We start from the raw sequence: 27,673 nt of genomic DNA, 5'->3' as shown, positions 1-27,673 counted from the left end.
CCTAGAGAGAGAAATTCAAGCTCCTGAACATGGCATTAAAAACCCTCCATGATTTGGTTCCACACCCCTCCATCATTCTCTGTCCCTTATTTATGCTCCTACAGCACACACCTGCTTGTACTTCCAGGACACATCACGCTATTTCTCACCAATGTGATTTTGCTCCTGTTCCACCCCACCTGGTCCTCTAATTCCATCCCCCGTTTCCCTCATCTCAATTTTATCTTTCTCTGATCCTTTAATACTCAGTTCAGACATTAACTCTTCCAGCAATGCTTTCTTTGGCCATTCTTTCCATTTCTCTATATTATAGTGGCTGCACTGTACTACAAATATCTGTTTTTGTGATTCCATCCATCATTTGTGAGCTCTGTAAGTGCAGAACCCCAGTTTTACCCATCATTGTATCCTCAGCAATTAGCACAGTGACTACAACATGGTAGGCAATTACTAAATGTTTGTTATATCATATAACCTTATCTCATACCAAGAATAAGTATCAAGTACCAAATTGTAAAATTACATAAAACTGAAAATGAAAAGTTAGGTGATTTATCTTTTCTGAATGTTAAGTGCTATGTTATCAGTGGGTCTTCAAGATTAGCTGCAGTTTCATTCAACAAAAACTAGCCTTTTAAATTGCTATAGTTTATCCACCAAATGGTTTTAAGTCTGTCCTAACAGAGTAAGTTAATAATTTATAAAATGTATTCCTAAGTGTTTTGACATCTGAAAGAAAGATCTTGTGCCAAAAGCAAGGATGTACTTGGTAGAGGAAGGGAGTAACAACATGGAGATGTGAAGCCACAGATTAAATAATGTAATCATCCTAGAGAACTCATTTGACCCAATTTTTAAAGGAAAAAAATTAATACAAATTCCTATAGGCCTTACATTAACACACACAAATTACGGAGTAACACAGCAATTTTGCATTCATATAAAAGATATAATCAAGAGATACGTCTCACTTTCGGAGAAACATTTTATGAGGGTTATCGTCCAAATTCTTGAAGGCTATTTCATGTAGCATTGTGTATAGTATACTCTCCCCTGCTGTGTTGAGATGGATTAATCTAAAATAATTGAAAATACCGTATCTTATATGACCTAGTCTTCCTAGTAGAGAAGTGGGCGAAACAAATACAGATGTGGATGGGACATTGTCATAATCACCCAGAATTCTCTGTGAGCATCTCAAATTACCTAATGGTCAGAGCTATAAATTGCTGTACATTCATATGTGTTCTTAAAAAATAAATGCATTTTTTCAACTGCAAGAGCTTTCCTTCTTATTTAAATGTAAATTACTGCTTAAAATATGCTATGTAAGTGTTTGATCTTACAAAATAAAAGCAGGCCACTAAAGTAAATTAAGTAGGAAATACCGTCTCTTTGAAGAATTCCTGAAAGTATATTTAGGCCACATATACAGTTTCATCTCTAAAGGAAAAATCAGTAACAGTCATGTGTTTTGACTGATAAAACCACATGTTGCTGAAAGTTAAGTTATCTGAAGTGGCTGACAAAAAGCCACACACAAAACAGCTGAACTTTTCAGAGACAACATATTATCACGAGCATATAACTATAGGATGAGTTCTCTAAAGTAAAGGCTCCAAGTGGGAATAGGGTTAGGGGCTGACCCATGGAAAAACTTTCATGTAGTTATAAAACCTTTGAACTTATATAGAAATTTCTGTAAGCTAACATCATATTCTCAATGGTAAAGAACCACTGCTCTAAAGGATTTGTCTGATTCTTGTCTCTTTACCCTTGGTGTGTCACTTTTGAATATTACTACTAGCTTCACAAATCACAGTTGCCTAATTTTCTCTATTCACTGTCTAACTCTATTATACTATAAGAATTTTCCAAAAGTACCACGTCAACATCTCTGAATATTGCTTTCCTAAATGTATACATGCTGCTGTTAAACTTTCTGATTTTAAATTATGACTCTATGAACTTACCTTCAGAATAAGAATGAGAAGTCACTATCACCATTTATGCACACGGTCACATCTACAATTAGACTAACAGGTCCTTTTACCTATATACTTTTCTCATCCCATGAATCTATGGACATAAATTTCATTTTAAAGCAGTGTCTAGGGGTGTCCGGGTGGCTCAGTCGTTAGGCGTCTGCCTTCAGCTCAGGTCATGATCCCAGGGTCCTGGGATCGAGCCCCGCACTGGGCTCCCTGTTCCGCGGGAAGCCTGCTTCTCCCTCTCCCACTTCCCCTGCTTGTGTTCCCTCTCTCACTGTGTCTCTCTCTGTCAAATAAATAAAATCTTTTTTTTTTTTTTTTTTTTTTTAAGAGTGGGAGAGGGAGAACAGGCTTCCTGTGGAGCAGGGAGCCCGATGTGGGGCTCGATCCCAGGACCCTGGGATCATGACCTGAGCTGAAGGCAGACGCTTAACCATCTGAGCCACCCAGGCTCCCCAATAAAATCTTTAAAAAAAATAAAGCAGTGTCTAAAAATATCAATTGCTGATATATTTTACTTTCTTGGAGAAAAGAAACGGAATTGCATAATCTTTCCATCACTGTATGACAATATGCTAACACCCTTTAAATAGTACCCTATTTATTAAAGAATATTGAAAAAGATGGCATATTCCCCCTAAGAGATCTACTTCCTACAGTTTTTTACAGTTTAGAGGTTAAATGCCAGGATGCCTACATTTGAATATAGGCTCTACTATGTGCCTATTAGCTATGTGACCTGCTAGCTATGTGACCTGAGACAACCACCTCTCTGTGCCTTAGTTTCCTTGCCATTACAGTAAGGATAACAATATCTTCCTCATAGGATTTTATTGCAGATGAAATTAGTATTTTTAAACTGCTTAGAATAGTGCCTGATATATAAACACTATAAAGTCAGATAAATAAACAAAATGGTAATATTCTGAAACAAAACGTTATGTCTACAAATGCAATTATAAGAATAAAAGACATATAAGAAAAATATAAGGGGCATCTGGCTGGTTCAGTTGGTAAAGCATGCAACTCTTGATCTTAAGGTTATGAGTTCATGCCCCATGTTGGGGGTAAAGCTTACTTCAAAACACACACACACACACACACACACACAAACCTTAAGGGGAGACTGGGTGGTTCAGTCGGTTAAGCACCCAACTCTTGGTTTCAGCTCAGGTCAAGAGCTCATGGTCTTGAGATTAAGCTCCTGGTCTTGAGATCAAGCTCCCACAAGGCTCTGCAGTGAGTGTGGAGTCTGCTTAAGATTCTCTTTCTCGGGGCACATGGGTGGCTCAATCATTAAGCATCTGCCTTAGGCTCAGGTCATGATCCCAGGGCCCTGGGATTGACCCTGCATCGGGCTCCCTGCTCCACGGGAAGCCTGTTCTCCCTCTCCCACTCCCCTGCTTGTGTTCCCTCTCTCACTGTGTCTGTCAAAAAAAATAAAATCTTAAAAAAAAAAAAATTCTTTCTCCTCTCCCTCTGCCCACCCCCCCCAGCCCCACTCACAAGCATGCACTCTCTGTCTAAAAAAAAAAAGAAAAAGAAAAATATAAGGTAAGGCAACACCTTTCTCAAGCATCTTAAAATGTGGCCAATAAACAAGAAATATATGAAGGGCGTCTGGGTGGCTCAGCTGGTCAATAAGCATCTGATTTGGGCTCAGGTCAGAATCTCAGGGTCCTGGAATCCAGCCCAGCTTCTGCTTGTCCCTCTCCTTTTACCCACTATCCCCCCACCCCCCACTCATGCACACCCTCCCTCGCAAATAAATAAATCTTTTAAAAACCCAAGAAATATATGAGGTAGAAAACATGTAAATTTAGTGCTCAGAAAAATGTAAAAGAATTAAAATTGTACCCTTTGAGATAAATGAATACATTTAAAGTATCTCACAACCAGGGATAGAAATTATTATGCTCTATTAAATACAAAAATAGTATTAAAAAACTTTTAAAAAGCCCCAAAATTGATTACATTGAGAATTCACAGACTAAATATAGGAAATACACAGCCTTCTCCCCAAAATGATTCGCTTTTTTTTTCTAGTTACTATTTTCAATTATTATCAGTAAATATCATTCTTGTCAGTAATTATCAATACTAAGTATAAAATAAATAATTCTGTAAAATAAGTTTAAGGTAAAAAAAATACAATAATTATTTGAGTACTCACCATCCAGTTTTATTATGCTCAGTTAGCCAGCATATAGTAGTACATCATTAGTTTTTGATGTAGTGTTCAACGATTCATTAGTTGAATGTAACACCCAGTAAAAAAAAATTATTACTCTTACCCATTGTATGTACTCTGTGTAGAAACAGAGTATCTTTCCAAACTTGTGTTATTACTCACCCCTAAATTTTATATTTATCATTTCCTTTAGAGCTGTACTATATTTGTATTCTTAATATATTACTTCATTTTGCATATTCTTGAATTTTATATAAATGGAAACATGTTGTTGTATATTCTTCTATGATTTGTTTTTTCCCAACATTATATTTCTAAGATGGCCCAAGCTGCTGGGCATAGCTATAATTCATTCATTTTCAGAATTGCATAACATCCTATTAAGTGAATATACCGCTATTCATCCTACTACTGATAGATATTTGAGTTGTTTTTGTTGTTTTGTTATTATGAATAAGGCTGTATTAACAACTATATACATCACCTGATTATCTGTATAAAGATTTAAGATATACTTAGGAATAGAGATACTGGATCATAGTGTATGTGCATCTTCAACTTTAATAATGCCATTTTTTTTTTTCTGGTGGACGTACCAATTAACATTACCATCTGCACTGCCTAAGTGTTCCAGTTGTTCCATATTCACATGAACAGCAATACCATTTGGCCTTGAATTTTTGACAATCTAGAAGGCATGAAATACCTTTTTCACTGTGTTTTTAAATTTGCATTTCTCTGATTACATATGAGGTTGAATATCTCATAATGTACTTATTGGTCAAATGAGTTTATTCTTTTATGAAGTGTACATTCAACTCCTTTACCCAGTTTTCTATTAAGTTGTTATCTTTATTTCACTGTGTGGCAGATCTTTATTTGTGCTGAATACTAATCCCCACTCTCTTTATGGTATCTATTGATGAAATTATTTTCATGAAGTCATATTTGCCAATCTTTTGCATTCTGTGTTTTATGCATTTTTATCTTATTCGATGTCATGAAAACATTCTATTCTATTATCTCTAGAAAGTGTTAGTTTTACCTTAACTAAACAATTACCTTATAGATTTACATATATAATCTAGTCTAACTAATTTCTCTAAATAATATAAGATAATGGCTCAACTCAATTTTTTCCATTTAATTAACTAACTACCTCAGTTATTGAAAGAGCCATCCTCTTTCCACTGACTGGCAATACCAGTGCCATTAAAGATCAAGTTTTTTTAATGGGTATCTTGCTATTATCCCCTGGATGTTTTAAAGAACTTGCTATAACCTGTGTGGATTTGGTATTTTTCTTTGCAAGAATATTTTTCCTTTATATTTTAAGACTATTCAATTTTCTATTTCCTTCTTGAGCTAATATGAGCTACTTTTTTTCTAGGAATTTGCCCATTTGATATAAGCTTTCAATATACTAGCATAAACATTATTCCTGAAACATCTGTAGTAACATACCCTTTTTCATTCAAGTTACTGCTTTGTGACTTCTCTTTTTCCTTGATTAATCTTGCGGACAGTTTTCAATTTTGTTAGTCTTTTCAAATAATCTATTTTTACCTGTACTGTTTCCTCTCTGATTTACTTTTATTTTCGATTTCATTAATTTATATTCAGTTTTTACTTCAATCGGGGGGAGTATTCTTTTAGTCACTTCTAATTCTTAAGAATGCAGTTATTGTTTTTCAGTATTTATTCTTTTAATGTAAGCATTAAAGTCTATAAATTTCCATAAAGTATAAGTTTATCACAGTTTATCACATAAGTTCTGATATATGGTATTTTATTACTGTTAAATTATATTTTCTAATATTCCTTACAAGTATTTCTTTTACCCATGAGTTTTTTGTAAATAATACATCTCAACTTCCCCATACACACAGGAAAATTATGGTGCTAAATTACAGCTAATGTCATTGTAAACAGAGAATGTAGTATAATGCCAATCCCCTGAAATTGTGAAAACTGGCTATATTTGACCAGAATGTTATCACTTTTTTTGTAAATAGGTCTTTATGTGCTTTTAAAGAATTTTTTAAAGAATTTTTAAAAAAGTATTCTGAGATGCAGTGTTTCCTAAATGTCCATTACAGCAAGCCTGTAAATACTGTTATTAAGCTCTTCTATATTTTTTTTACATGTTCTCTGCTTATTCCAATATTTACTAAGAAAGATTATTTTAAATAATTCACAATGCTGATGAATTTGCCTATTCCTTCTGTGGTCCTATTTTTTGCTTAATATGTTTTCAAAGTATATTATCAGGTACATACCAATTTAGAATTATCATTACTTTTATCATTATTTAGTGACCCTTACTTTCTAGGATAGTTTTTCCATAAAGTCAACTTCAGATGGTATTAATATAGCCACACAACACAACCTTTCTTTAGTAAGTACTGTCAAGCGCATCTTTTTACATCCTTTCTATTTTCAAGTTTTCTATATCCTTTTTAAAGGTATGTTTCTTATAAATAGTACATATCTAGATTTTGTTATTTTATCCAATCTGACAATCAGCTTCTGTTAACTGGAGCATTTTGTCAGTTTATATGCACTGTAATTACTAATATATTTGCATCTATTACTAATCTTACTTTGTGCTTTCCACTTGTCTTTTTTCTGTTTCTCTTCTTTTCCTTCCTTCCTTTTTTTCTTTCTTAGATTATTTTTTCTCATTCTATTTCCCTCTTCTCTAATTTGAAAGATACCCATATTATTTCTAGATTTTTATTTCTTATCTCAGAGATTTTAACATGAATACATAACTTACCAAAGTCTACAGCTAATCAATAATTTTACCCTGCTCCCAGGTTTTATCTATACCTACCTATATTTACCATTTCCTGTGTTCTTTACTTTACATCTCAGACCTTCCCTCTGTAACCACTTTCCTCATCTGTGAGACTATGGTGATCAGCAACTCAGAGAACATAATGGCAGAAGTATGACCACTACTGTTACCTGACTGCTGACTCAACCAAATACAGTAATGGCAGATGGAAATCCCCAAACTCTATACAACCCAGGTGAACATGCACAAGATGGACGTTAGTGTAGCCATGAGACCTTAAAATAGCTAGCATCTTGCTTCCCTCCCCATATGCTTAATATATTAGACTCTCAATATAATAGACACTCAAAGTCTGTCTTACTGCCCTGAACTATTTTTGCAGTTGGTACAGTACAATTCCAAATCTATCTCTAATGAAAAACAAAAAAAAAAAAAAAAAGAGGAGGATGCCTCCCACCAATAAATAAATAAATAAATAATAATCAGCTTGATGTGACAGAAATTGAAATTACATAGAATTTTATGACCATTAAGTTTAACTATTGTAACACATAATACATAAGACAAGTCAAGCATATAAATAAGATATAAATAAATACTAGTAAAATGGGGTTAGGTTTTAAAGTTTAGATTAAAAACATTTGGTATATAACATACAGAGCACAAAGTCCCTCTACATACAAATTAGGTCACATGTAAAATAGAGAAAAATGGTGTATAAATAAGGCACTATTTTTTACATTAAAAATTATTAACTTAGAGGTTGAGACATGATAAAGTGTGTTTCCTCTGCACTTGGCCTAAAAAAGGGCACTGTCTTTAATCTTGTAGCATATAGTGTAACTCCCAAAAAAGCTTGAATTTTTTTTTTTTTGTTGTTCAATAAGAAAAACATATATCAGGACTACAGCTATTTTCAATGAGAAACACTCAGGTTGTGTGGCTATATTTTTTTCTATTATGTTATGTTAATCACCATATATTACATCATTAGTTTTTGATGTAATGTTCCATGATTCATTGTTTGCGTATAACACCCAGTGCCCCATTCAATACGTGCCCTCTTTAATACCCATCACCCGGCTAACCCATCTCCCGACCCCCCTCCCCTCTAGAACCTTCAGTTTGTTTCTCAGAGTCCATAGTCTCTCATGGTTGTGTGGCTATATTAATATCATCTGAAGTTGACTTTATGGAAAAACTATCCTAGAAAGTGAGGGTCACTAAATAATGATAAAAGCAATGATAATTCTAAATTGGCATGTACCTGATAACATGCTTTGAAAACATATTAAGCAAAAAATAGGACCACAGAAGGAATAGGCAAATTCATCAGCACTGTGAATTATTTAAAATAATCTTTCTTAGTAAATATTGGAATAAGCAGAGAAAAAGTTTTATTTTATTTGATCTGGTTTCGTGGATGCCTAGTTATTTCAATGCAAACAATAAAATAGCCAGCGTACTTACTAGTCTCATTTACCATAGGCAATCAGGTCTTGAGATCATGCCAGCCAAAAGAATGGCAAGGATTATCTAACTGTATTTTATTAAATATCTGTAATAGAGAACGGATATCAAAGTATATATAACAGGTTCACAAGATGGGAGTTCTACACAGAACCATTAATAAGTGCCAGAAACAACCCAGAAATTTATGAAGAAATAATAAACTCGAAGGATTTTACACGTTTGGAGAGCCATCATCAATAGCAGTAAAACCATCTTATGCCATAGGGACTGTAAGTACACAACACATTTATAAGCTGTGATTTAATGATTTAGAAAGAAGAAAAAAATGAAAACATAATTCCTTACAATAGTGCAGAGTTCAGAAATGCATGGCCAACTTGATGCATAAATTTGTTTTTTATTTTTTAACTTTTAAAAAATTTATTTAAATTCAATTAATTAACATATATTATTTGTTTCAGGAGTACATCAGTGATTCATTAGTCTTATATAATACTCAGTGCTCATTACAACACATACCCTCCCCAATGTCATAGATTTTAGCAACCAACTCTAACCAAGGCCACTTTTGTTTCTAGTAAAGGCTGCTTTTTATTGATATTGATGATGACAATAGAAGTGGTGTGGTGGCAGCACCATTTTAGAGCAATTTCTACGTGAATCTATTAGTGTTATAGTATACATAAGCCAAAACTCAGGAAAGCAGGACAAATCAGATTTTACTTTAATAGTTTTTCCCACTTTTAGTAAGGCATGTATACTCTTGAATTTTTAATCATTTAAAATTTAATACATAAAGAAAATAAGATGATGAACTATATAATTATATTCAAGTCACTTCCTGCTTTAAGATCTTTGGCAATTCTTCAACACTTTCAAGATAGAATCCCATCATGGCAATATAAAGCTGTTTTTTGTCTTTTTTTTTTCATTTGCTTTCTATCTAATTCTCTAGCCTCATGTTTAGCCTTTCCTCCACTAACCCTACAGAGTTCAACCAAACCTGTGACTTGCAGGTCCCACAATATATGTATGTGTGTGCGTGTGTGTGCGTGTGTGTGTCTCATATACTTCTGTACATTCTATTCCCCTACCTGGAATAATATATTCCACATTTTTACTAAGATAACCCACACACATTCTTTAAGATTTGGCCATCCCCTCTATGCATATGGGATAGAATATCACATCAATTACCAAACTATATTCTAAAGGTTTGTTTTTCTGTTTTTTTTTTTTTTTACCCTCTAGTATACTGTAAGCTCTTTAAAGCGAGAAACTGCATTTCTCATCTTCGGCGTTTCATTGCCTAGCACACATTAATCCATCATATTCATTCTACAGATGAACAGACTTAGGCCAAATAAATTATTTTCCCAATTTCACAGGCCAATTAATGGCAGCTTTAACATTAGACTAAGATTTCTATCTAAGACTTCTATCTCCTAGTTCAATGCTCTATCCATAAACGCACCTACATATATCAGATCAGAAGGAATTATGTCACTAATATCTAGAATGTTCAAGGCAGATACAGAACTAAATGGAGTATAAAAAAGTAAGTGCTTTAAAAATAAAAATAAAACACAAGTTAGTTACGATGGATTTTCAAGGAATAGGAACAGGTGATAAAAAGAAATAGATCTCACTGATATGAGGAATTCTTAATGTCAGAAACAAACAGGGTTGCTGGAGTGGTGGGGGGTGGGAGGGATGGGGTGGCTGGGTGATAGACATGGGGGAGGGTATGTGCTATGGTGAGCGCTGTGAATTGTGTAAGACTGTTGAATCACAGACCTGTACCTCTGAAACAAATAATACATTATATGTTAAAAAAAAAAAAAAAAGAAGATAGCAGGAAGGAAGAATGAAGGGGGGGATCCTGAGGGGGAGACGAACCATGAAAGACTATGGACTCTGAGAAACAAACTGAGGGTTCTAGAGGGGAGGGGAGTGGGGGGATGGGTTAGCCTGGTGATGGGTATTAAAGAGAGCATGTACTGAATGGAGCACTGGGTGTTATATGCAAACAATGAATCATGGACACTACATCAAAAACTAATGATGTAATGTATGGCGATTAACATAACATAAAAAAAAGAAATAGAAAAGTCCAATAGAAAAAATACTATCTTAATAAGAATTGTGTGGGAGTTATTTCAGTGACATATACACTTTACTCATAAATATGAATAAGTAAATAAATGCATCTGTAATCAACTCATCAAAGTTCAAAGGAATTAAACATTTTTTTCTTTAACCATAACAAAATGAGGGGTAAACTATGTAGCTAAAAATCAGTAAGACCAAGCATTTATGCCAAGGTAATTGGCATAATAATAATTTATGCCAAAGTAAAAAGGGGGGTAAGGAGGGTAGCTTTATCTGGTTGTATGTTACCTTTTATTGGGCAAAAAAAATGTAAAGGGAGTAATATTTTAAGAGTCTCATGCTCTACCGACTGAGCTAGCCGGGCACCTGGGAGTAATATTTTAACTTAAATGAAAAATCACCAACTTAAGAAGAATAGACTGAAAGGGATCAGAGAAAGCATTTCTGAAGAAGAAATATCTGAGATACATTCCTGTCCACCTTTCAAAATATAGCAGAAAATATGAGGTAGGGAAAAAGGAAATATATTTCAGGTAGAAGGAACCAAAATATATTCAAATGCATGGAGGGAAATACAGCCTGTGGATACAGGAATCTATAGTTAAAAGGAGGAGGAGGGAAGTGGTCAGCAGACAGAAGAAATAGCAGGGACAGGATCATAAATCTGGGCTTTGTATATCATGGAAAGAATCTTGGTTTTATCCAGTAAGTTAATAAAGATCCAGAGAAGGCATCTGATTGGGAGAATTATTAAATCATCTGTTTTTTACAAAGATAATTTTGGCAGCAGCCTGCATGGCAAAGAAGAGTAGGGACAAACAATAGGTTTTCCATGAGAAATGAAGATCCTAAAGCCAGAGAGATAGAAATGGAGAGGAAAAGACTGATTTGAAAGACATTCAGAATGTAGGACTGGCAGTTTGGTGATCATCAGGTTATGAGAGGGAAGGTTAACCCTAGGTTTTAACTTGAGTATAATACATTGGCGGTGGCACTAACAAGATCATGAATAAGAAGGAAAGTAAGACTTGGTGGGAAATAAATTAGTTCGACTTTGGACTTGTGAAATTTGACAGTCCTGTGGGATATATAGATGGAAAAGTTGCACAGACAACTGCATACATATTTGGAACTCAATCTAGTTCTGGGCAAGAGACAAAGATTTTGAAAACATCAGCATATATGTGGAAGCTAAGACTAAAAGAATTGGGTCAGACTTCTAGGTAGGGTATATTGAGTGAGAAGAGACAGCCCTGGGTAATTTCAAAAAGAGGCTCTAAGAAACAAGAATGGAGAAAGATGAGAATTTAAGAAAAGAGTAAAAATACAGAAGCTAAGGAAGCAAAACCTTCCAGGAGATTCAACAATAAAAAATATAGGAAAGTCAAGTAAGATAAAGGTTGAGAAATGCTGGTAGGATTTGGAGGTCACTGGAGACCTCTACTAGGTACTGCAGCTTCAGCAGAACAGTAAAGTGGAATCCTTATACTGAGAGATGGTTTAAAAAATGTTCATTTCAAAGGGATAAAATTATGTCCCTTAATGAATTCAAGATAAATGGTAGGTTTGAACAAATTCCCATGTAAAGATAAAAGCTATGGAATGTAAAAAAGAATTGGTATAATGCTAAACTCATTAAAACTGTGTAGGAAATAAGAGACCATGAAGATAACATTCACCATGGACACTCTCTTTGGGCACCTTTCTCTGAAACTCTAGCTTCACTCAAGTATTTCTCTGTGAATTAAAAATGTGTCAAGGACATGAAAAATTCTGAAAACACTGACTAAGCACAAAGCCATTGCTCTCAGTTTAAAATGTATAAAACCAGGAAAGTAGGATTTGTGTTTCTCTACAATCTTGAGCTCTGATTCTTAGTTGGGTCTTGAAAAATATTTTTAACATACTCAAAGAGAAATTCTCACACAGAATTTTGATTAGTAAGACCAAGTTTTAGCTTCCTGCAAACTACTCAGGGCTACCTCAGGCAGGCTTGTAGATGAAGATCAAAACAGGGTAAAAGACAAAAATTAACCTGAAATGGATCATAGACCTAAATGTTAAAGCTATAAAATTCTAAAAACACAAGGGAAGAAATCTTGGAATGGGCAAAGATTCCTTAAAACACAAAAAGCACAAAGCCTAAGAAAATAAAGTTATAAATTGGACTTCATCAAAATTTAAAACTTTTGCACTTCGAAGATATCATTAAGAAAATCAAAAGGTAAGCCACAGAAAGGAAAAAAAATACTTTAAATACCTATATCCAAAAAGAATTTGGATCCAGAATATATAAAGAACTCTTACATCTTGATAATAAAAAGCAACCCAATTAAAAATGGGCAAATGATTGGAATAGACATTTCATAAGAGAAAATACACAAATGGCCAATAAGTACATCAAAAAGATACCCAAACATCATTATAGTGAAGTCCAAACTAAAACCAAAAGAATACTATGACATAACTATTAGAATAGCTAAAATTAAAAACATGGACAAATGTTTATAAGGATTGGAACAACTAAAACTTTCATACAATGTAAAATGTTACAAGCACTTTATAAACCAGTTCCCAGTTTCTTACAAAGTCAAGCATGTACTTACTATATGACCCAGCAATTCAAACCTTGGGTATTTACCCCCAAAAAATGTAAGCATATATCCACATGAAAATTTGTATGTAAATGTTCACAACAGCTTTATTCTATACCAAAACCCAGAAACAACCCAAATATTTTGCCCATTGTAGGGGAATGGATAAACAAATTGTGATATATTCATGCAATGGAATACTACTTAGCAATACAAAAGGAATGAACTCCTGATACATGCAATTAACATGGATGAATCTTGAAAACATCACATGAGTAAAAGAAGGCAGGCAAAACAGTACATACTGTATGATTCCATTTATAGGAAACTCTTTTAGAAAGAGTAAATCTAATCTCTACTCATCAAAAACAGATCCTTGGTTGCTTGGGCTAGACTAGGGGAGGACTGACTGAGATGAGGTATGAGAGAACTTTCTGGGATGATGGAAATGCTCTATAGCTTAACTGTGGTGGTGGTTACACATGCATGTAAGTATGTGAAAAGTCATCAAAATGTATAAGCATAATGATGTATGTAAATTATATCTCAATAAAGTTTATTCACACATACACAAAATGGTACAATTTCAACTTCTGTCTTAGGATTGCCCTGATCTATGCCACAAGAACATACTATGTGTTAAGAATACATACAACCATCTTCTTAAAAATATTCCCAACTAAACGAATGAATCTGTATGAGAATCTGTGGACTGCACACTCTTTAGGGTATTCAAATATAGAATATAAAGTTTAGCTTCCTTGGGCTTGGGTTCTTTGTGTTATGCAATAAAATAGCATGGGGACCTTATCCTCAAAGTTCATGTCCTTATTACATACAAAAGTAATACGGTAAGGTCTTCCTCAATATAATACCCCTCAATATAATAAAAGAGTCCAAGGCATCCTTCCTCAACCTGAAAGACATAACACAAATAGCATTAAGATACTATTCTATTACTGATTTAACAAACAGCCTTGTCCTTAAGGCCAGAACAACTAAGCAATGTTTAAAGTCAAAGCTATAGAAATAATGAATAAATTTTATAACCACATCCTTTTAAATCAAGTTATATCAGAGTTAATATTGGATAAGAGAATAAGAAATTGTCAGTTGATGGAAGATATATTTAAAATAACTTAATCTAATAATGTAAGTAAAAATTTAAACAAACACATATAAAGCACCGTGCTTTACACTCCTCATTTAACCTTCCCAACTCTGAGATTATCATACCCATTTTACACATGGGGAAATTCAAGCATAGGGAGACTAAGTAACTTGGTCAAGGTGACTCAGCTAGTAAATGACAGGATAAACCACACTCTTAACCACTCTGTTTCTGAAAGGAAGAAAGGAAGGAAGGGAGGAAGGGAGGAAGGGAGGAAGGAAGGAAGAAAGAAATTCTATATTCAAAAGGTGAACTCCAGATGCATTAAAGACTTAAATATGAAAGGTAAAATTACAGAACTATTAGAAGAAAACACAGGAAAATACCTTTGCAATTTGTGGATCATGAAGGACTTTTTACTGCCCACAAAATAAAAAACTTCAAGTACATTAAAATTAAGGATTTGTTTATCACTGTCAAAGTCAACACATGCTGACACACTGGGAAAATATTTGCCATGTCTAAAATTACCAAGGGATTACTATCTCAGATAGAGGATTCTGGGAAACCAACAAAAAATGGAAACCCAACCAAAAAGAAGGGCAAAGGGTATGAACAGGCCAGACATGAGAAGGCAAACTCAAACAGCTAGCAAGGATATGAAGAAATGATCAACCTCCCTGGTAAACAGAGAAACCTATCACAGCAACCAAACCATAAGATTCCATTTAACAACAGTTAAATTAGCAAAATGTAGGACGTTCTACAGTAAGAAATGCTGGCAAAACTGGGAAAAAGTAAAAATTTGTATACGATGTTGGTGAGGGCAAAAATTGGTGTAGCCATTTCAGAAATAATCTGGCATAATTTAGTGATATTAAATATGTGACTAACCTATTACACAGCAATACCACACCTGGATATGTATACCTAGAAAAACTCTTCCACGGCCATTAGCAACATGTATGAAGATGTTTATTACAAAATTATTTGTACTCAAGAGTTGGAATCAACCTGGGCATCCGTCATTAGGGGAACTGGTAATTTGTGCTACATGCAAACCATGAAATATTGGCCAGTTAGAATCAATGAACTACATGTACATAGAGCAATATGAACAGATACCAAAAAATGCTTAGTGAAGAAATATATAGCAAAATAGCAGTTATATAGATGTAAAACACACAAATAACAACATTATTTTACAAGAATAGAGACATAACCAAGAATATATATAAAACATACTAGATTGGGTGCAAGTGAGAGTCAGGAAGGTGTTGAGATTGGGAATGAAGAGGAAAAATTATAATCAAAATAATGAGGTATGCCTCTAAACAATACAAACCAACTTTGTTATCTGCAATGTTTTACGTGATAGTTATGTCAACTTTTAAATTTGATAAATTTATGCAAATGGTTAAAGAAATCCCTTTTTCTGTGATGACTGAGCATTCCTTACATCTTGGTTTTAACCATGATGAATTTGAAAATTCATGACATTTAGTTCTTCCTTGTTGCCATCATAGATAAACATGCTCAAATGGCCTAATAAAAGAAATACTGAGCTATGAACCTGAAAAGCTGTAACCTAGTCCAAGCTAACTAGTAAAAGGAACTTGGCAAAGTCATTTTACCTCCCTGAAAGTTTGCTTATCTGCAAAACCAAATTTGAATGATTCTCCAAATCTCTCTAGCTCTGAAATTATTTATTTTCCTAATATTTATTCATACAGAATTATTTTTTCTCTCCAACTGTTTACCCCTGCCACCACCAAAACAACAATAACAACAACAACAACAAAAAAAAAAACAAGATCAAAAGAGATTTTAGAACAGTGATGTAGCAATAGGAATGAATAGCAACTTAGTTTCATAGGATAGAAAGGAGAAAACACTAAAGGGATACAGTGATTTTCACAGCCTTTTCACATATGTAAGGCAGAGTATTTCAGCCCAAGTTCAGACAATCTACTACCTCTTCTAAAACGTAAGTTAAAGTCTCTAGTGGAATTTCTACTTGAAGGCCCTAAACTTCAGCTTATCTGTATCAGTTTTCAGATAGAAAAAAATCTCTAAAGATCCCTTCCATATAAAACATGTAAGATTCCAAGAGAAAAATGAATTTTTAAATTAACAAACTAGTCATACTCTGAGCATTTAACAAAAAGTCAACCATTCAATTAGAAGTGAGGATTAAATGGGGATAAAGACCTTAAGAATAAGGAAAATTAGAATACATTACAGGTTGGTGACCATGAATAGCAACTGAGATAACTAAGAAATAATGGTATCACATATTATAAAAAGAAAATTGACACCAGAATATTAAAAATATCTAAAAACCAAAATTAAGATAGTTACAGTACCTAAAAATTTGAAATTATATCTTAAAAGGGGAAAATAGAAGACTTCCAATATTCTTAGAATACAACAATAAACATGAGAAATTGACATCATTCCCTTATTTATCTCCCATTCACATTTAATTTTAACTACGGATGGGGAAGGCAGGGAGGGGAGTGGGAATTAAGAGGTCACAAAACATCTGTTACTAATAATTCCAGCACAGATGTAGTTGTTACTGCAAAAGAGATGATGAAGTTGTTCCCAGGCTGCCATACTATAAGGTCTCCAACCAACAGCCATAGTTTATACTCAAACTCCCTGTATCAAGTCTCAATAAATACATAAAGTTGATTATGAGGAGAATTATCTACATGGACAGATATATGCAATCCCTATAAATATAGTAGGTATATATTAAATAACAGGAAGATGTTTAAAAAATAAATGAGATAACTTTTAAGAGCATGAAAAAATATTTCATAGCTATAATACAAGTATAGACTTACATTTGGCTGTTTTTGCTTTACTTTTTGGAATCCTTCAATTTATCTACACCTAAATGATATACTTCAAAATATGTTTTAACAAAATTAATGAGTTCTAAATATTAAATTTTTTTCTCCAAAAACAACTGTAAGGGAGATTTTCCTTATTAGAGAACACTGTTATATTTAAGTGTTATAGAATACTGCCATCTTTTCAAGCAACCCAGTTCCACGTTAACAAGCAGTATGACCCACCTCCATCAAGGTTAAAAATCTAGACATGCTCATATACACCACACTGAAAGTATTTATTAATTAATATTGATGTCCTAAGAATGCTTCCTCTAGGAATACGATTCTGAAAACACTATCCCATCCAAAGGAAAGATTATTTCCTAAAGCAATGCATGTATAATAGATTAAATTTTAACTGGGGTTACTAAAATCTTGTTCTATTAGGTGTATATCCATTAATTTTATTTCAACTTACACCTAGTTTAATGATATTTTACTAGTAATATGTACAAAATATAGCCTTCTAAAAAGTGTTTTTAAAAATATTTTATTTCCTAACCAGGTTACTTTTCTAGTTTAAGAGTTTAAGATTTTCTTTTAACAATGAACTTTTATTCTAGCTTCTATCTCTATTAGAGAGGAACAGACATTTCCCCATAAATTAGTGATCATGCTGCAAACACTAAGAAACCTTTTCTAATCCCAAATACTATTCTACAATTTCATCAAGTCCTCTAACCTTTCATTGCACTTTTACATATTAATGCATATCTTCTTCCAACATCTACATGATTTTTCTTCTTCTCTACTACAATTCAATACAGGTAGTTTAGAGTAGTTAATATAATTCCACATAATGTTGCATCTGTGTTTACATATGGCTCTAATCACATGCTTAAAAGTAATTTATACAGGGGAAAGCAAAAAAGGAGAAAAAAACAATAAAAACACAATTATGGGATATAATTGTGTTATTTTTAAAGTATCATTCCCAATTTGATAGAACTTTCTCAGTTCTCACCACATGCTTCAAAGTAACAAAAACTGTGAACACAGGGTACAAACTTTCAAAAATACTATAAACGAAAGAAAGAAAAAACCCCCGAAATATTCTATATGCTTTTACATAAGGCTCATCTTAACAAATGATTGATGCTTTCAATTTATAAGATAATTTAAGTTTTGCTCCATGCCACAATTGTATATGTTATGGCTTTGTGGTAAACTTCCCCAGTTCATAAAAGTAGTAAGTGAATCACACCTATTTACTACTGAGCTCTAAGAATTAGGTGAACACCAAATTCAAGAAACATCTGTCAGGAAATGTAAAACTATATTTACACACACACACAGATACACACACACACATAACACATACTCTTGAAAAACTGTGACACCCTAAAATGAGAAATTCACACAGGCTTACCTGGTAATTCAGGTAATTCCTACTTAATTCAAGATAAACAGTATTACTGTTGCATTATGATACTGCTTTTGTTGCATTTATAGAAACACCATTAAAAATAATTAGGGAAATAAATATTTCTAACATTTGACCTAACAAAAGCCTTCCAAAAGTTATATTAATATAATTATATGGACACACACCAAAAAGATATTACTGAATACATCAAGTCTCATGCAATTATTTATATGTCAAAGTTACATTACCAATTTACACAGTTTGAAAAGAATTAATGAATACAAACATACAATAATTATCAAACTAAAGACACTTTTTTGCTGCATTTAAAACATCAGAGCAAACTTATATTTCTTAATTTACAATTGATAAATGTAAAGTTTACACACTATCTTATTCTGATTCTTAACTTAATTCTGAATCAGAAGAGAAAGGAAAAGACAAAATCTAAAAATCACTAACATCTGAGTGACTGCTGGTTAACACTTTCTTTCGTTGTTGTCTGCCCAACCCATATATAGTTTTTTACATAAGTTATGGGAATATAATTAGAAAGTATTAACAATCAATTAATTGCAATTTTTCTTAACCATATTTAACAGTTTACAAATTTTAACATCTAAAATATATGTTTTAAAAAATAAAATAAAATATATGTTTTCAGGAAATCCTACAATGAATAAAAAAGGTTAAAAAGTATAGAAAATATGCAAAATAAATACAGGCCAATCATCACATATCTTTTCCAAACCTAATAACATAAAAACTTAAAAAAAAAAGCAGTAATACAACTGGTCTAAAGCAAGGCTGAATGGATAGCAATATCAATCTCAGTATTTAAAAAGCTCATATTTATAAAATTGTTCAAGTTAAAACATTTCTACTTCTTTCCATCTAAGCAGACTAGCAGACTAGAAAATGCTTATGCCTAATTTACCCAGGGCTAGTTTTAAGTAACACTAAGATCCAGAATTACACCAAAGGTCCCTATTAATGCAGAGGTCCCAATCAACAGGAGATAGACTTACGGTGCTACTACACCAATAATCATTTTTGTTAGCATCCTCTACTGGCGGTTTCCAAAGACAGCAAGTGGAAATGATGCAAATGACAGAAAAATATGTACCTCCTATTCCATCCAAAGTGAATTAATCAGCATGTGGTCATTAGTAGCTACAGCACATTTCTCTCCCCCTACCTCCAAAATGCATACATACGTACATCCGAAAACCACAGAGTAGAAGTGGAAAATTAGAAGACATATTTTTAAAATACAACAAACGAAGCATTACATTACAAATGGTAAAAATCAATTTTATGCAATTCTAATGCCACTGCTTTATAGATGACTAACATCATCACCATAAAGTTACTATCTAATGTTTGATGCTTTGGCCAAGCCTTGCTCAATTGGTTTACCCATGTCAAGTTACATTACTTGATTCTCCCACTAACATCCTACTCTGCAGATATATTCCAGAAAGGAAATTAAAATGTTTTACTGGAGGCCTAGCAATAAAATCTATATATCTTATTTTTAAATGAACAAAAAAATTACTTACATATAAATAACAACATAAAATATCTCTATGACTATCACCCACTGTACATATCATTTATTCCCTCATTAAAAAGATTTAAGAGTTAACATTTTTCATGCAATTCTCTCCAATAAACAATTGCAACTTAAATATGACTGCGTTGCTAAGAAATATTAACCAGCACCTATTCTGAGGTTTCACAACACAATGGCATATAACTTCATTTTTAATTTGCAAATTATAAGGCTTAATCAAATAGCATGGCTGTAATCATCGGCAATGGATGAAATGCATTTGAGAACAAAAAGAAATACAAGGACAGAGCCAAAAGTGATGAAAATGGAAGATACCTGTAGTGGTACGGTGCTATCTTAAACACCTTTTGTTTTCTGAGAGTAATGCCTACTGCAGACAAGACATTTTGTGCTAAACAGCCCAAATCTGTTTTTCTAATATTAAACACAAAGGAAAAACACTGACAGCAAGCGTGGTAAATAAATCCCTCCCTTGAGAATGAAAGCAGCAGACAGGAGGGGGCTGACATACATGCAGGAGAAAACTAAACACCATCTTTTTTCTACCTGCACAAGTTGCCATTTGCTGCAGCGATCGAGAACCTCTTTTTCCTGTTGATTTCAAGTACCTTTCAGGATAGCTTTTTTTCCCCCTTAAGTCATCTGTTGATATGCCTTATGAGTGTAATATTCATATCACAGGATCTTTAGGAGAAAAATCCATTCTTTCCTGTTCAGGTAAACATGTTTACAGCAGCTGCACAGACGCTGGGTGGTTCAGACTCACATGTCACACACATGTCGTCAGCAACAAGAAAAGCCCCTTTCTCTGGCGATGAACATTTTAAATAAGGTAAAAAGCGAGCAGCCCTTTCTGAACCAACTTACCTTTCATAAAGCCACATCAGCAACAGTGGCAACAGCTCAATATAGCACACTATTTGACGCTAAAACAGGAAATTAAAATTGCAATAGCCTATGCTCAGCTCCTTGCTGTAACAAGTCATCTTTCCACAATGACGATACCAAATACTAGTTATCAATCATAACTAACAGACGTCTTTAAAACGCAAATGTTTATTTGAATAACTAAAATCATTCATGAAAGCAGTGATTTTAATGTCGGCTCAAATACATTAAAAATATTTTTACGATTGGAAGGAAACATCTTGAAACAGCTTAAAATCTTCGTATCTGCTTCTAGACAGGAAATCCCACACAAAATCTAAAATTGCCAGGAAAGGTTACAAAACCTCGCGTTTCGCATCCCAGAGGGGAGGGAGAAAGGGAGCCCAGGAGCGGGGGTGGGGCGGGGGAGCACGAGAGAGTTTTTACTTAAACACGTATTTCCTCATTTTCTGGAAGAAACAGCAATCCCATTATAGGCGCATTTATTTCCCTACAGTTAAAAAGTCGTTTTAAAAATAACGTAGGAACCAAAACGAACCCCTCGGTCCGAAATGTACATGTAATTCCTTATATAGACTCGGCGGCAGCCAGCGGCAGGGCCGTTGCCGCCCATTATTATACAAACAGGTACCCGGCCGGCGCGGGCGGGGGATCTCGCCCCGCGCTCCCGCCGCCCCCGGGCGGAGAAGTCTCGCCCCTTTCGCCACAGGAACTGTCCAGACAATAACAATCAGCAGACATTTCGCCGCTGAACAAGAGGGAGAGAAAGCACAGAATCGCCCCCAAGATAAGAGAAATACCATCAACTTACAACGTCTCTCCAAACTGGAAAAGGCGACTGTGCAACAACAACCACATGTTCGGGTCTCGCTCTCTCTTGCTGTCTCTATTTTTTTTTTTTTTTTTTTTAACTCTCACGCCAGGCAGAGGGGTGTGTATTGCCCCGGCACACCAGCACAAATCAATAAACACTGCAGCTGCAGCGAGAGCAGCAGACCCGTGCGTCCGTCGGTCCGTCTGCCCCCTCCCCCACCCTCCTTCCACCCGAGACCGAGAGCGCCATCCAAGCTCCATTATCCGGCTTCAGCGCTCCGTGCGTCCGGCCCAGGTAACAACTTCCCCAAAAACCGAAAGAGAAAAATGAGAGGCATACGCACAGAACCCCATCCCAGCGCGGAGAAGGAGTTTCCCCCGGGGAGGGGGGATCTGTCTGTGCTGCTTCCCTGTCTCTAAGACCAGGTAACAACTCCACAAACACACCCGCTGCCCAGCTCGCCGCCATCCACAGATCTCCCACAGCAGCAAGTAGGTGCCCGCTCCTGCCCCGTCTCCCCTGCCGCCCCGCCAGCTCCCCACTGAAAGTGGACCTCACTCGCGGGGCTCGCCTCGGCGTCCCCAGCCGGGGGTCCAGGGCGCGGTGGTCGGAGGCGCGGGGGAGGAGGGGTGCTTAGGGACCCGCGCCTCCGCTCCGCTAATCCCCATTCCGCGAGCGCGCCTCGCCGGCCGGTCACAACTTTACCGCCGCCGGCCGAGCCCGGTCCGCCAGCGGCGCGCTCCGCCGGCGCCCGCGCACACGCGCGCACGGACGACACGCAGCCTGCGGCCGCCGCGTCCCGCCGCCGCCGCCGCCGCCGCCCGCCGCGCGCCCGCAGCCCGGCCCGGCCCGAGCCGCGGGGCCCGAGCGACGGCGCCGGCCGGGGCCGCGGCGCGGGGAAGCCACTCTGCACGGTCAGCGCCGGCCACAAGTTTGTTCCTCGGCTCCCGGGGGCCTCCGCGCTAAGGGAGAATAACGCGGAGGGGGCTGAGAGGAGGGGGAGAGGGGAGGCGCCGAGGGGCAAAAGAGTGGAGAAAAGTGCGAAAAGAAGCAACAGCCGCTCCACCCGGGACCAGAAAAGTGGCTGGCCGCGTCCCGGCCGCCCGCCCTGCGCCGGGGATGCGGCGGCTAACGGTCCAAGGAGGCGGCAGGGGCGGCAGGAGCCGCTAGGCGGAGAGAGACCAGGTAAGAGACATAACGGTTCAGGGAGAGCGAGCGGCCGCGGCGCGGCTCCGACAGCGGCAGCAGCGGAGGGGGGCAGAGAGCACTACTTTCTACTTTCCCACTCCACTTTGCCCGTCCCTGCCCCGGCCGCCCCCAGCCCGGCTCGCCCCCCTCACCCCCGGGGGCGCCCCGGCTGCCCGGCTCCCCCTGACTCCGCCGCTCCCCGGTCCCCTCCGCCACTCACCGTTATTGCGCCGCGGGTTCGCCTGCTTTCTGCGCTTACACCTGGGGCCATCCGCCATGATCCTCTCGCTTGTGTCTAAATGCTCGAGTCACCTCCTCCCCCTCCCTCCCCCTTCCCCCCCACCCCTCCGCCTCCACCCCTCCCCCCTCCCCACCGCACCTGGTTTACGACACTCGCGGCTTTACGACATCACCTTCCTTACACCTAGAGCCGCTCGCTCTACGGCCGGAACCTTGTTGCTAGGGAGAGGACGGTTTGCGGCAACCGTAGAAGCAGCTCAGTTTGAATTGAGGGGAGAGGGAAAAGTTTCCCTCAGGTGTCGTGGGTTGGGGGAAGGGGGCGTTGGGAAACTGTGGGGACGTGGTCAGAAGGGCGGCAGGCAGTCGGAGGGAGAAAGGTAAATTAGGAGGCTCAGCGGCGTTCTGCTTCTGAACTGGCCCCACCCGCTGTGGCTGCCTGGGGCAGGGACGGGTCTGGTTGATTGCTCTCAGGACCCTGTACCCTCAGAGCTGCCCCTCTCGCAGTGACCGGAGCAACCTGTCCTCCCTCTTGGTCAAGGTTGGGCTCCGCTCCCACGCAGCATGTGTTCTCTGAGCGCATCCTGGGGCTCGGGAGAGGTCTCTCTGGGCTACCCGGGGAGTTGCCAAGAGTAGAGGGAGGGCAGGTTCGGGGAACGGTAGGGACTGATTTGGGAAGCTCGGCCTCTGACGGCGAGGGCACGCGGCGTCACGAGAGAGGCTACCTGACCCCGCAGTTCTGACTCCCTTCCCTTACACGGACGCACGGTTTTCCCCCAAGCGAACCGGGATGGGAAGTGACTGCAGTTAGATAGAACTTCAGCTGGACTGAAAGAGAGGAGAGAAGTTCCGCTTGCAGGCAACACCGGCGGTGAAGCAGAATGAGTAATACCCACACGGCCCCAGTCTCACTTCCTCATCTGCACCAGGCTCTCACCTGCTGTCACCTCGGCCTCCCCCGCCCCGCCGTCCTGCTCTGGCCCTCCTCCCTGCTTTCTTTTCCCTTAGAGTAGACGGACGAGATCGGAGGCGCTGAGTCGTAGAGTTAAGGTACTAAGGGGCACGATTTACTACCTAAATGGGCAGTTACCGCTGAATAGGACCTTAAGGCAAGAAACAACGGCTGACAAATGTGGTCTTTGAAATTGATAGATTGCTGATCTTATCTCAAGTCCCTGACTTTATACAAGTTTGGGGATTTCTGAAAGACCATATAGATAACACTACAAATAGCAAGAAAGTCAAATCTTAAGTATTCAGTAGGATTTAGCTTTCCCTTCCTTCCCTCCCCCTCTGCCCCATTCAGATGAGGACAGGTCTTTGGTACCAGCTTTATAGAATAAATGAGCTGTATTTAAAATAATTTAGTTGTCAATTAACAATGGAAAAGTTACTGACAGAGAAATTGCGAAAACTGAAATGTGACATAGAGTTCTAAATAGCACAGTAAGTCACCCTGCACAGCGCTGTCCCGTAATAGGTGCTCAATAAATTTGTCTATAATTTTTGCCATACCTATGGCAAGATTATTATATTAAAATCATCTTTTAAACACTAGAATTTTAGAAGATCCATTAATCTCTTCAAACCCTTCAACTGAAATAAATTTACATCTGAAGTCTGGTAATTTAAAATTAGAAAGTTTAATCCTGAATATAGATGAAAATTTTCTCTTCCACATTTTCTTTGGCATTTTGAGAAGTGAATGCATTATTTATTAGTGCATGAAATGTGACTGTAAATATTCTTTGCTATACATTATGTCTATATATCTACTCATACTCGATGCCAAAACTAGAATCATTACTCTTAATGATCATTTTAAGTACAGGCAGTCCTTGATTTCCTTAATACCATGTCAACCGAACTTGTGTATGTCAGAACCAGAACCATGTCCATGTTTTGCTTGGTTCAAGCAGTAATTTTTTCCTACTTTCTAAAATCTGTGCAGTGTTCTTCAGTTGCCTCCTGAATCCAGCAATTCCTCCCACTGCACACAACTTTTTTACAGCTACCCTAATTTCCAGTCGCAGGGGAAAGAAATACTTTCTAAGTAGAAAGTGTGTAACACACATTTTACCTGGTCTTAAACTTAGGAAGTATGGCTCATATCCTTTTCTCCTTCTGAAGTGTCTGTCCTGTACCTCCCTACTAAGCTTCCTTCAGTATTCATCCTCACCTTAAAGTCAAAGAGAAAGGGACAAGTAGGTACTCATTGTCTTCCTTACTTTAATGGTTACTGGTTTAGTTAGCTTGGGCTAGACTTTTGTTGTTCATTTCTGTGCCCTCAGGATCTAGTGGAGTACCTAGTTATATAGTAGATGCTCAATAGGGAAATATTTCTTAAATTAATATTCTTGACCTTTCTTATATAATAAGTGAGGATTGTTTATCTGCCTTCATCACATTAGTTGTTTGGAACAGTTGAAATCATGGATGTAAAAGCTGATTACTGTCATTTATATCCTACCTTATTTTGAAACTAATTGATCTTGATTTTAGTGTCTCCATAATGGTTTTCCCCAAATGATTAACTCTGCTCACTCCTATGTTTTAAATATGCATAGGAAATATTATTGATATCTTAAATCTTCTAATACGAAATTTCAGTTTTGTAAAATCCTGGAATAATGATATATATTACAAATTGAATATTTGATTAATACATTTTGTTCACTGTAATGTTCCCAAAATTATTGATATCTAGACTGAAAAGAAAGCAGACAAAAGTAAATCTCAGAATAAGTTGCTGCTTTAAGCCTGATGCATATGTGATGGTTGCTTATCTCTTAAATATAATGAAAGAATTGGAAAAAATCTCTAGAATAAGTTTAGAAAAGGAAGAACTTTATTAAAATTGAGCTTTATTTAGTCAATTATACCTCAATAAAAAAATTTAGGTTCATTTAAATCAACCATGGTGGGGATACTAGTAAGAGTTTAACATGTATCTTATATCATTGATTTTAGTTATTATAGTGTCATTATGCAATATCTATTCAGTATATATACTCCTAATTTAAGTGTAAATGAAATGTTAATATTCTGCTTCTAGTGTGCACTGGGATTGCATGTGCTGAAAGGTATTCTGCTGAAAATGAATTACAATCTTTTTTAAATTTATAAGGAAAATGTAAATGGATAGAATATCCAATACTGAGGTTTTTTTCTATAAATTTTCCATAAACCCTTTGCACCTGCTATTTACTTTCCATGTAAGATTCATGTATAATAAGTTAGGATAAAATTTGACATAAAATTATTTTGAATTTAAAATGTAGATATTTCATGGTGTTCTACATCGAGCATATGATTTTCACATACCTCATTTCCTGAACACATTTGGGAAGTATAACTTCTAATATGATTCTATAATCTTCATCAAAATAAGAGGTTGGTTGTTTTTATTGAAAAATAACATTAATTACATCAACTAAATTAATTACATTACCATGTAATTCTAATCTTAGAGCTTTGAAAGAAAAAAGAATAAATTTGACACGGGTTACCCATCAAGGTACAGAATTTAGAAGTCCCCTAATGTTGCCCCTCATTCCTTAGCTCAATAATGACCCTGGACATGGTGTTCACAATGAGACAAAAGAGGGCCATGGTGGTTTAATTGCTGCAGTTTGACCAAATTCTATAGTCGCTGAGTCAGGAAGGAAACATGACTGCAGAGTGATCCAGAACCAACAGCTGCCTTTGGGACCCACACCAACTTTTCTAATAAAGTCTCCCAGGAGGTAATAATAGGGAGAAATGTTTTCCCCAAACCTCCATGTGGTTTTATTACATATTGCACCATAAAATGGTTTTTCCCTCTGGGGAATAAGGCTCCTATTTTTAATATAAGTCAATGAAATGTTAACACACAGAGCTTCTTATTTTGGGGGCATTTTTTCCAGGAACATGTCTAATACAAAGAGATGTAAGTATAAAATGTAGAAAAAGATGTTTGAAAGGTGTTAACATCCAAAAACTAAAACTAATGTTTCCATAAAATCACAGTAATTAATATAATTGTTTTCAAAGGCTGCCTTCATGGAAGATACAGTTTCTATTATTGATATCACTTAGAACATGAATAACTTTTTTTTTTTTTGGTATACTTGACAACTATAGGTAAATTAAAGCACAACATGCATATTCTGGATTTGAGTGAATTTTAAGTATATACCTTATCAGGGATCTGATACCTGGTTTCTACTGCTGTTTTTTTCCCCTTTTGTCTCCATATGTCTTTTCTCTGGCATCTTGATCTATTTATTTATTTATTTATTTATTTATTTATTTATTTATTTATTTATTTTGCAGCTGACTGGTTCTGCGACAGAGTATAGCTATTTCATTGACCTATAGTCCACAGATCCTCAGTTATAGTCACTGCCACTTTTCATTTTTTGGAGTATATTTATTTAAAATACTT

The 27,673-nt window shown here is 36.5% G+C and overlaps 1 protein-coding gene and 1 long non-coding RNA gene across 9 annotated transcripts in view; one reads left to right on the top strand and one right to left on the bottom strand.

Moving 5' to 3' along the window:
• Positions 1-23,328, bottom strand: part of ZEB1 (zinc finger E-box binding homeobox 1) — a 185,575-nt gene extending 162,247 nt beyond the window's left edge. For 4 of the 8 annotated variants that reach the window (XM_064591897.1, XM_064591898.1, XM_064591899.1 and 1 more), the window contains exon 1: positions 23,228-23,315. In XM_064591897.1, coding sequence (XP_064447967.1) covers positions 23,228-23,285 — 58 coding nt within the window. In that variant the 5' untranslated portion in view covers positions 23,286-23,315. Of the gene's footprint in view, positions 1-23,227 lie in introns of all 8 variants that reach the window. The other 4 variants (XM_064591905.1, XM_064591906.1, XM_064591907.1 and 1 more) reach the window with 2 other exon arrangements.
• Positions 22,564-27,673, top strand: part of LOC135364480 (uncharacterized) — a 74,996-nt gene continuing 69,886 nt past the window's right edge. The window contains exon 1 of the long non-coding RNA XR_010411667.1: positions 22,564-23,004. This is a non-coding gene — a long non-coding RNA (uncharacterized LOC135364480). The remainder of the gene's footprint in view (positions 23,005-27,673) is intronic.

Source organism: Mirounga angustirostris, unplaced genomic scaffold (assembly GCF_029215605.1).
Source record: "Mirounga angustirostris isolate CCGP_5_RB_7025 unplaced genomic scaffold, mMirAng1.0.hap1 SCAF_5, whole genome shotgun sequence".
NCBI lineage: Eukaryota > Metazoa > Chordata > Mammalia > Carnivora > Phocidae > Mirounga > Mirounga angustirostris.
Note: the sequence above shows the minus strand (reverse complement) of the source record. Positions and strands in the feature narration are given on the sequence as shown.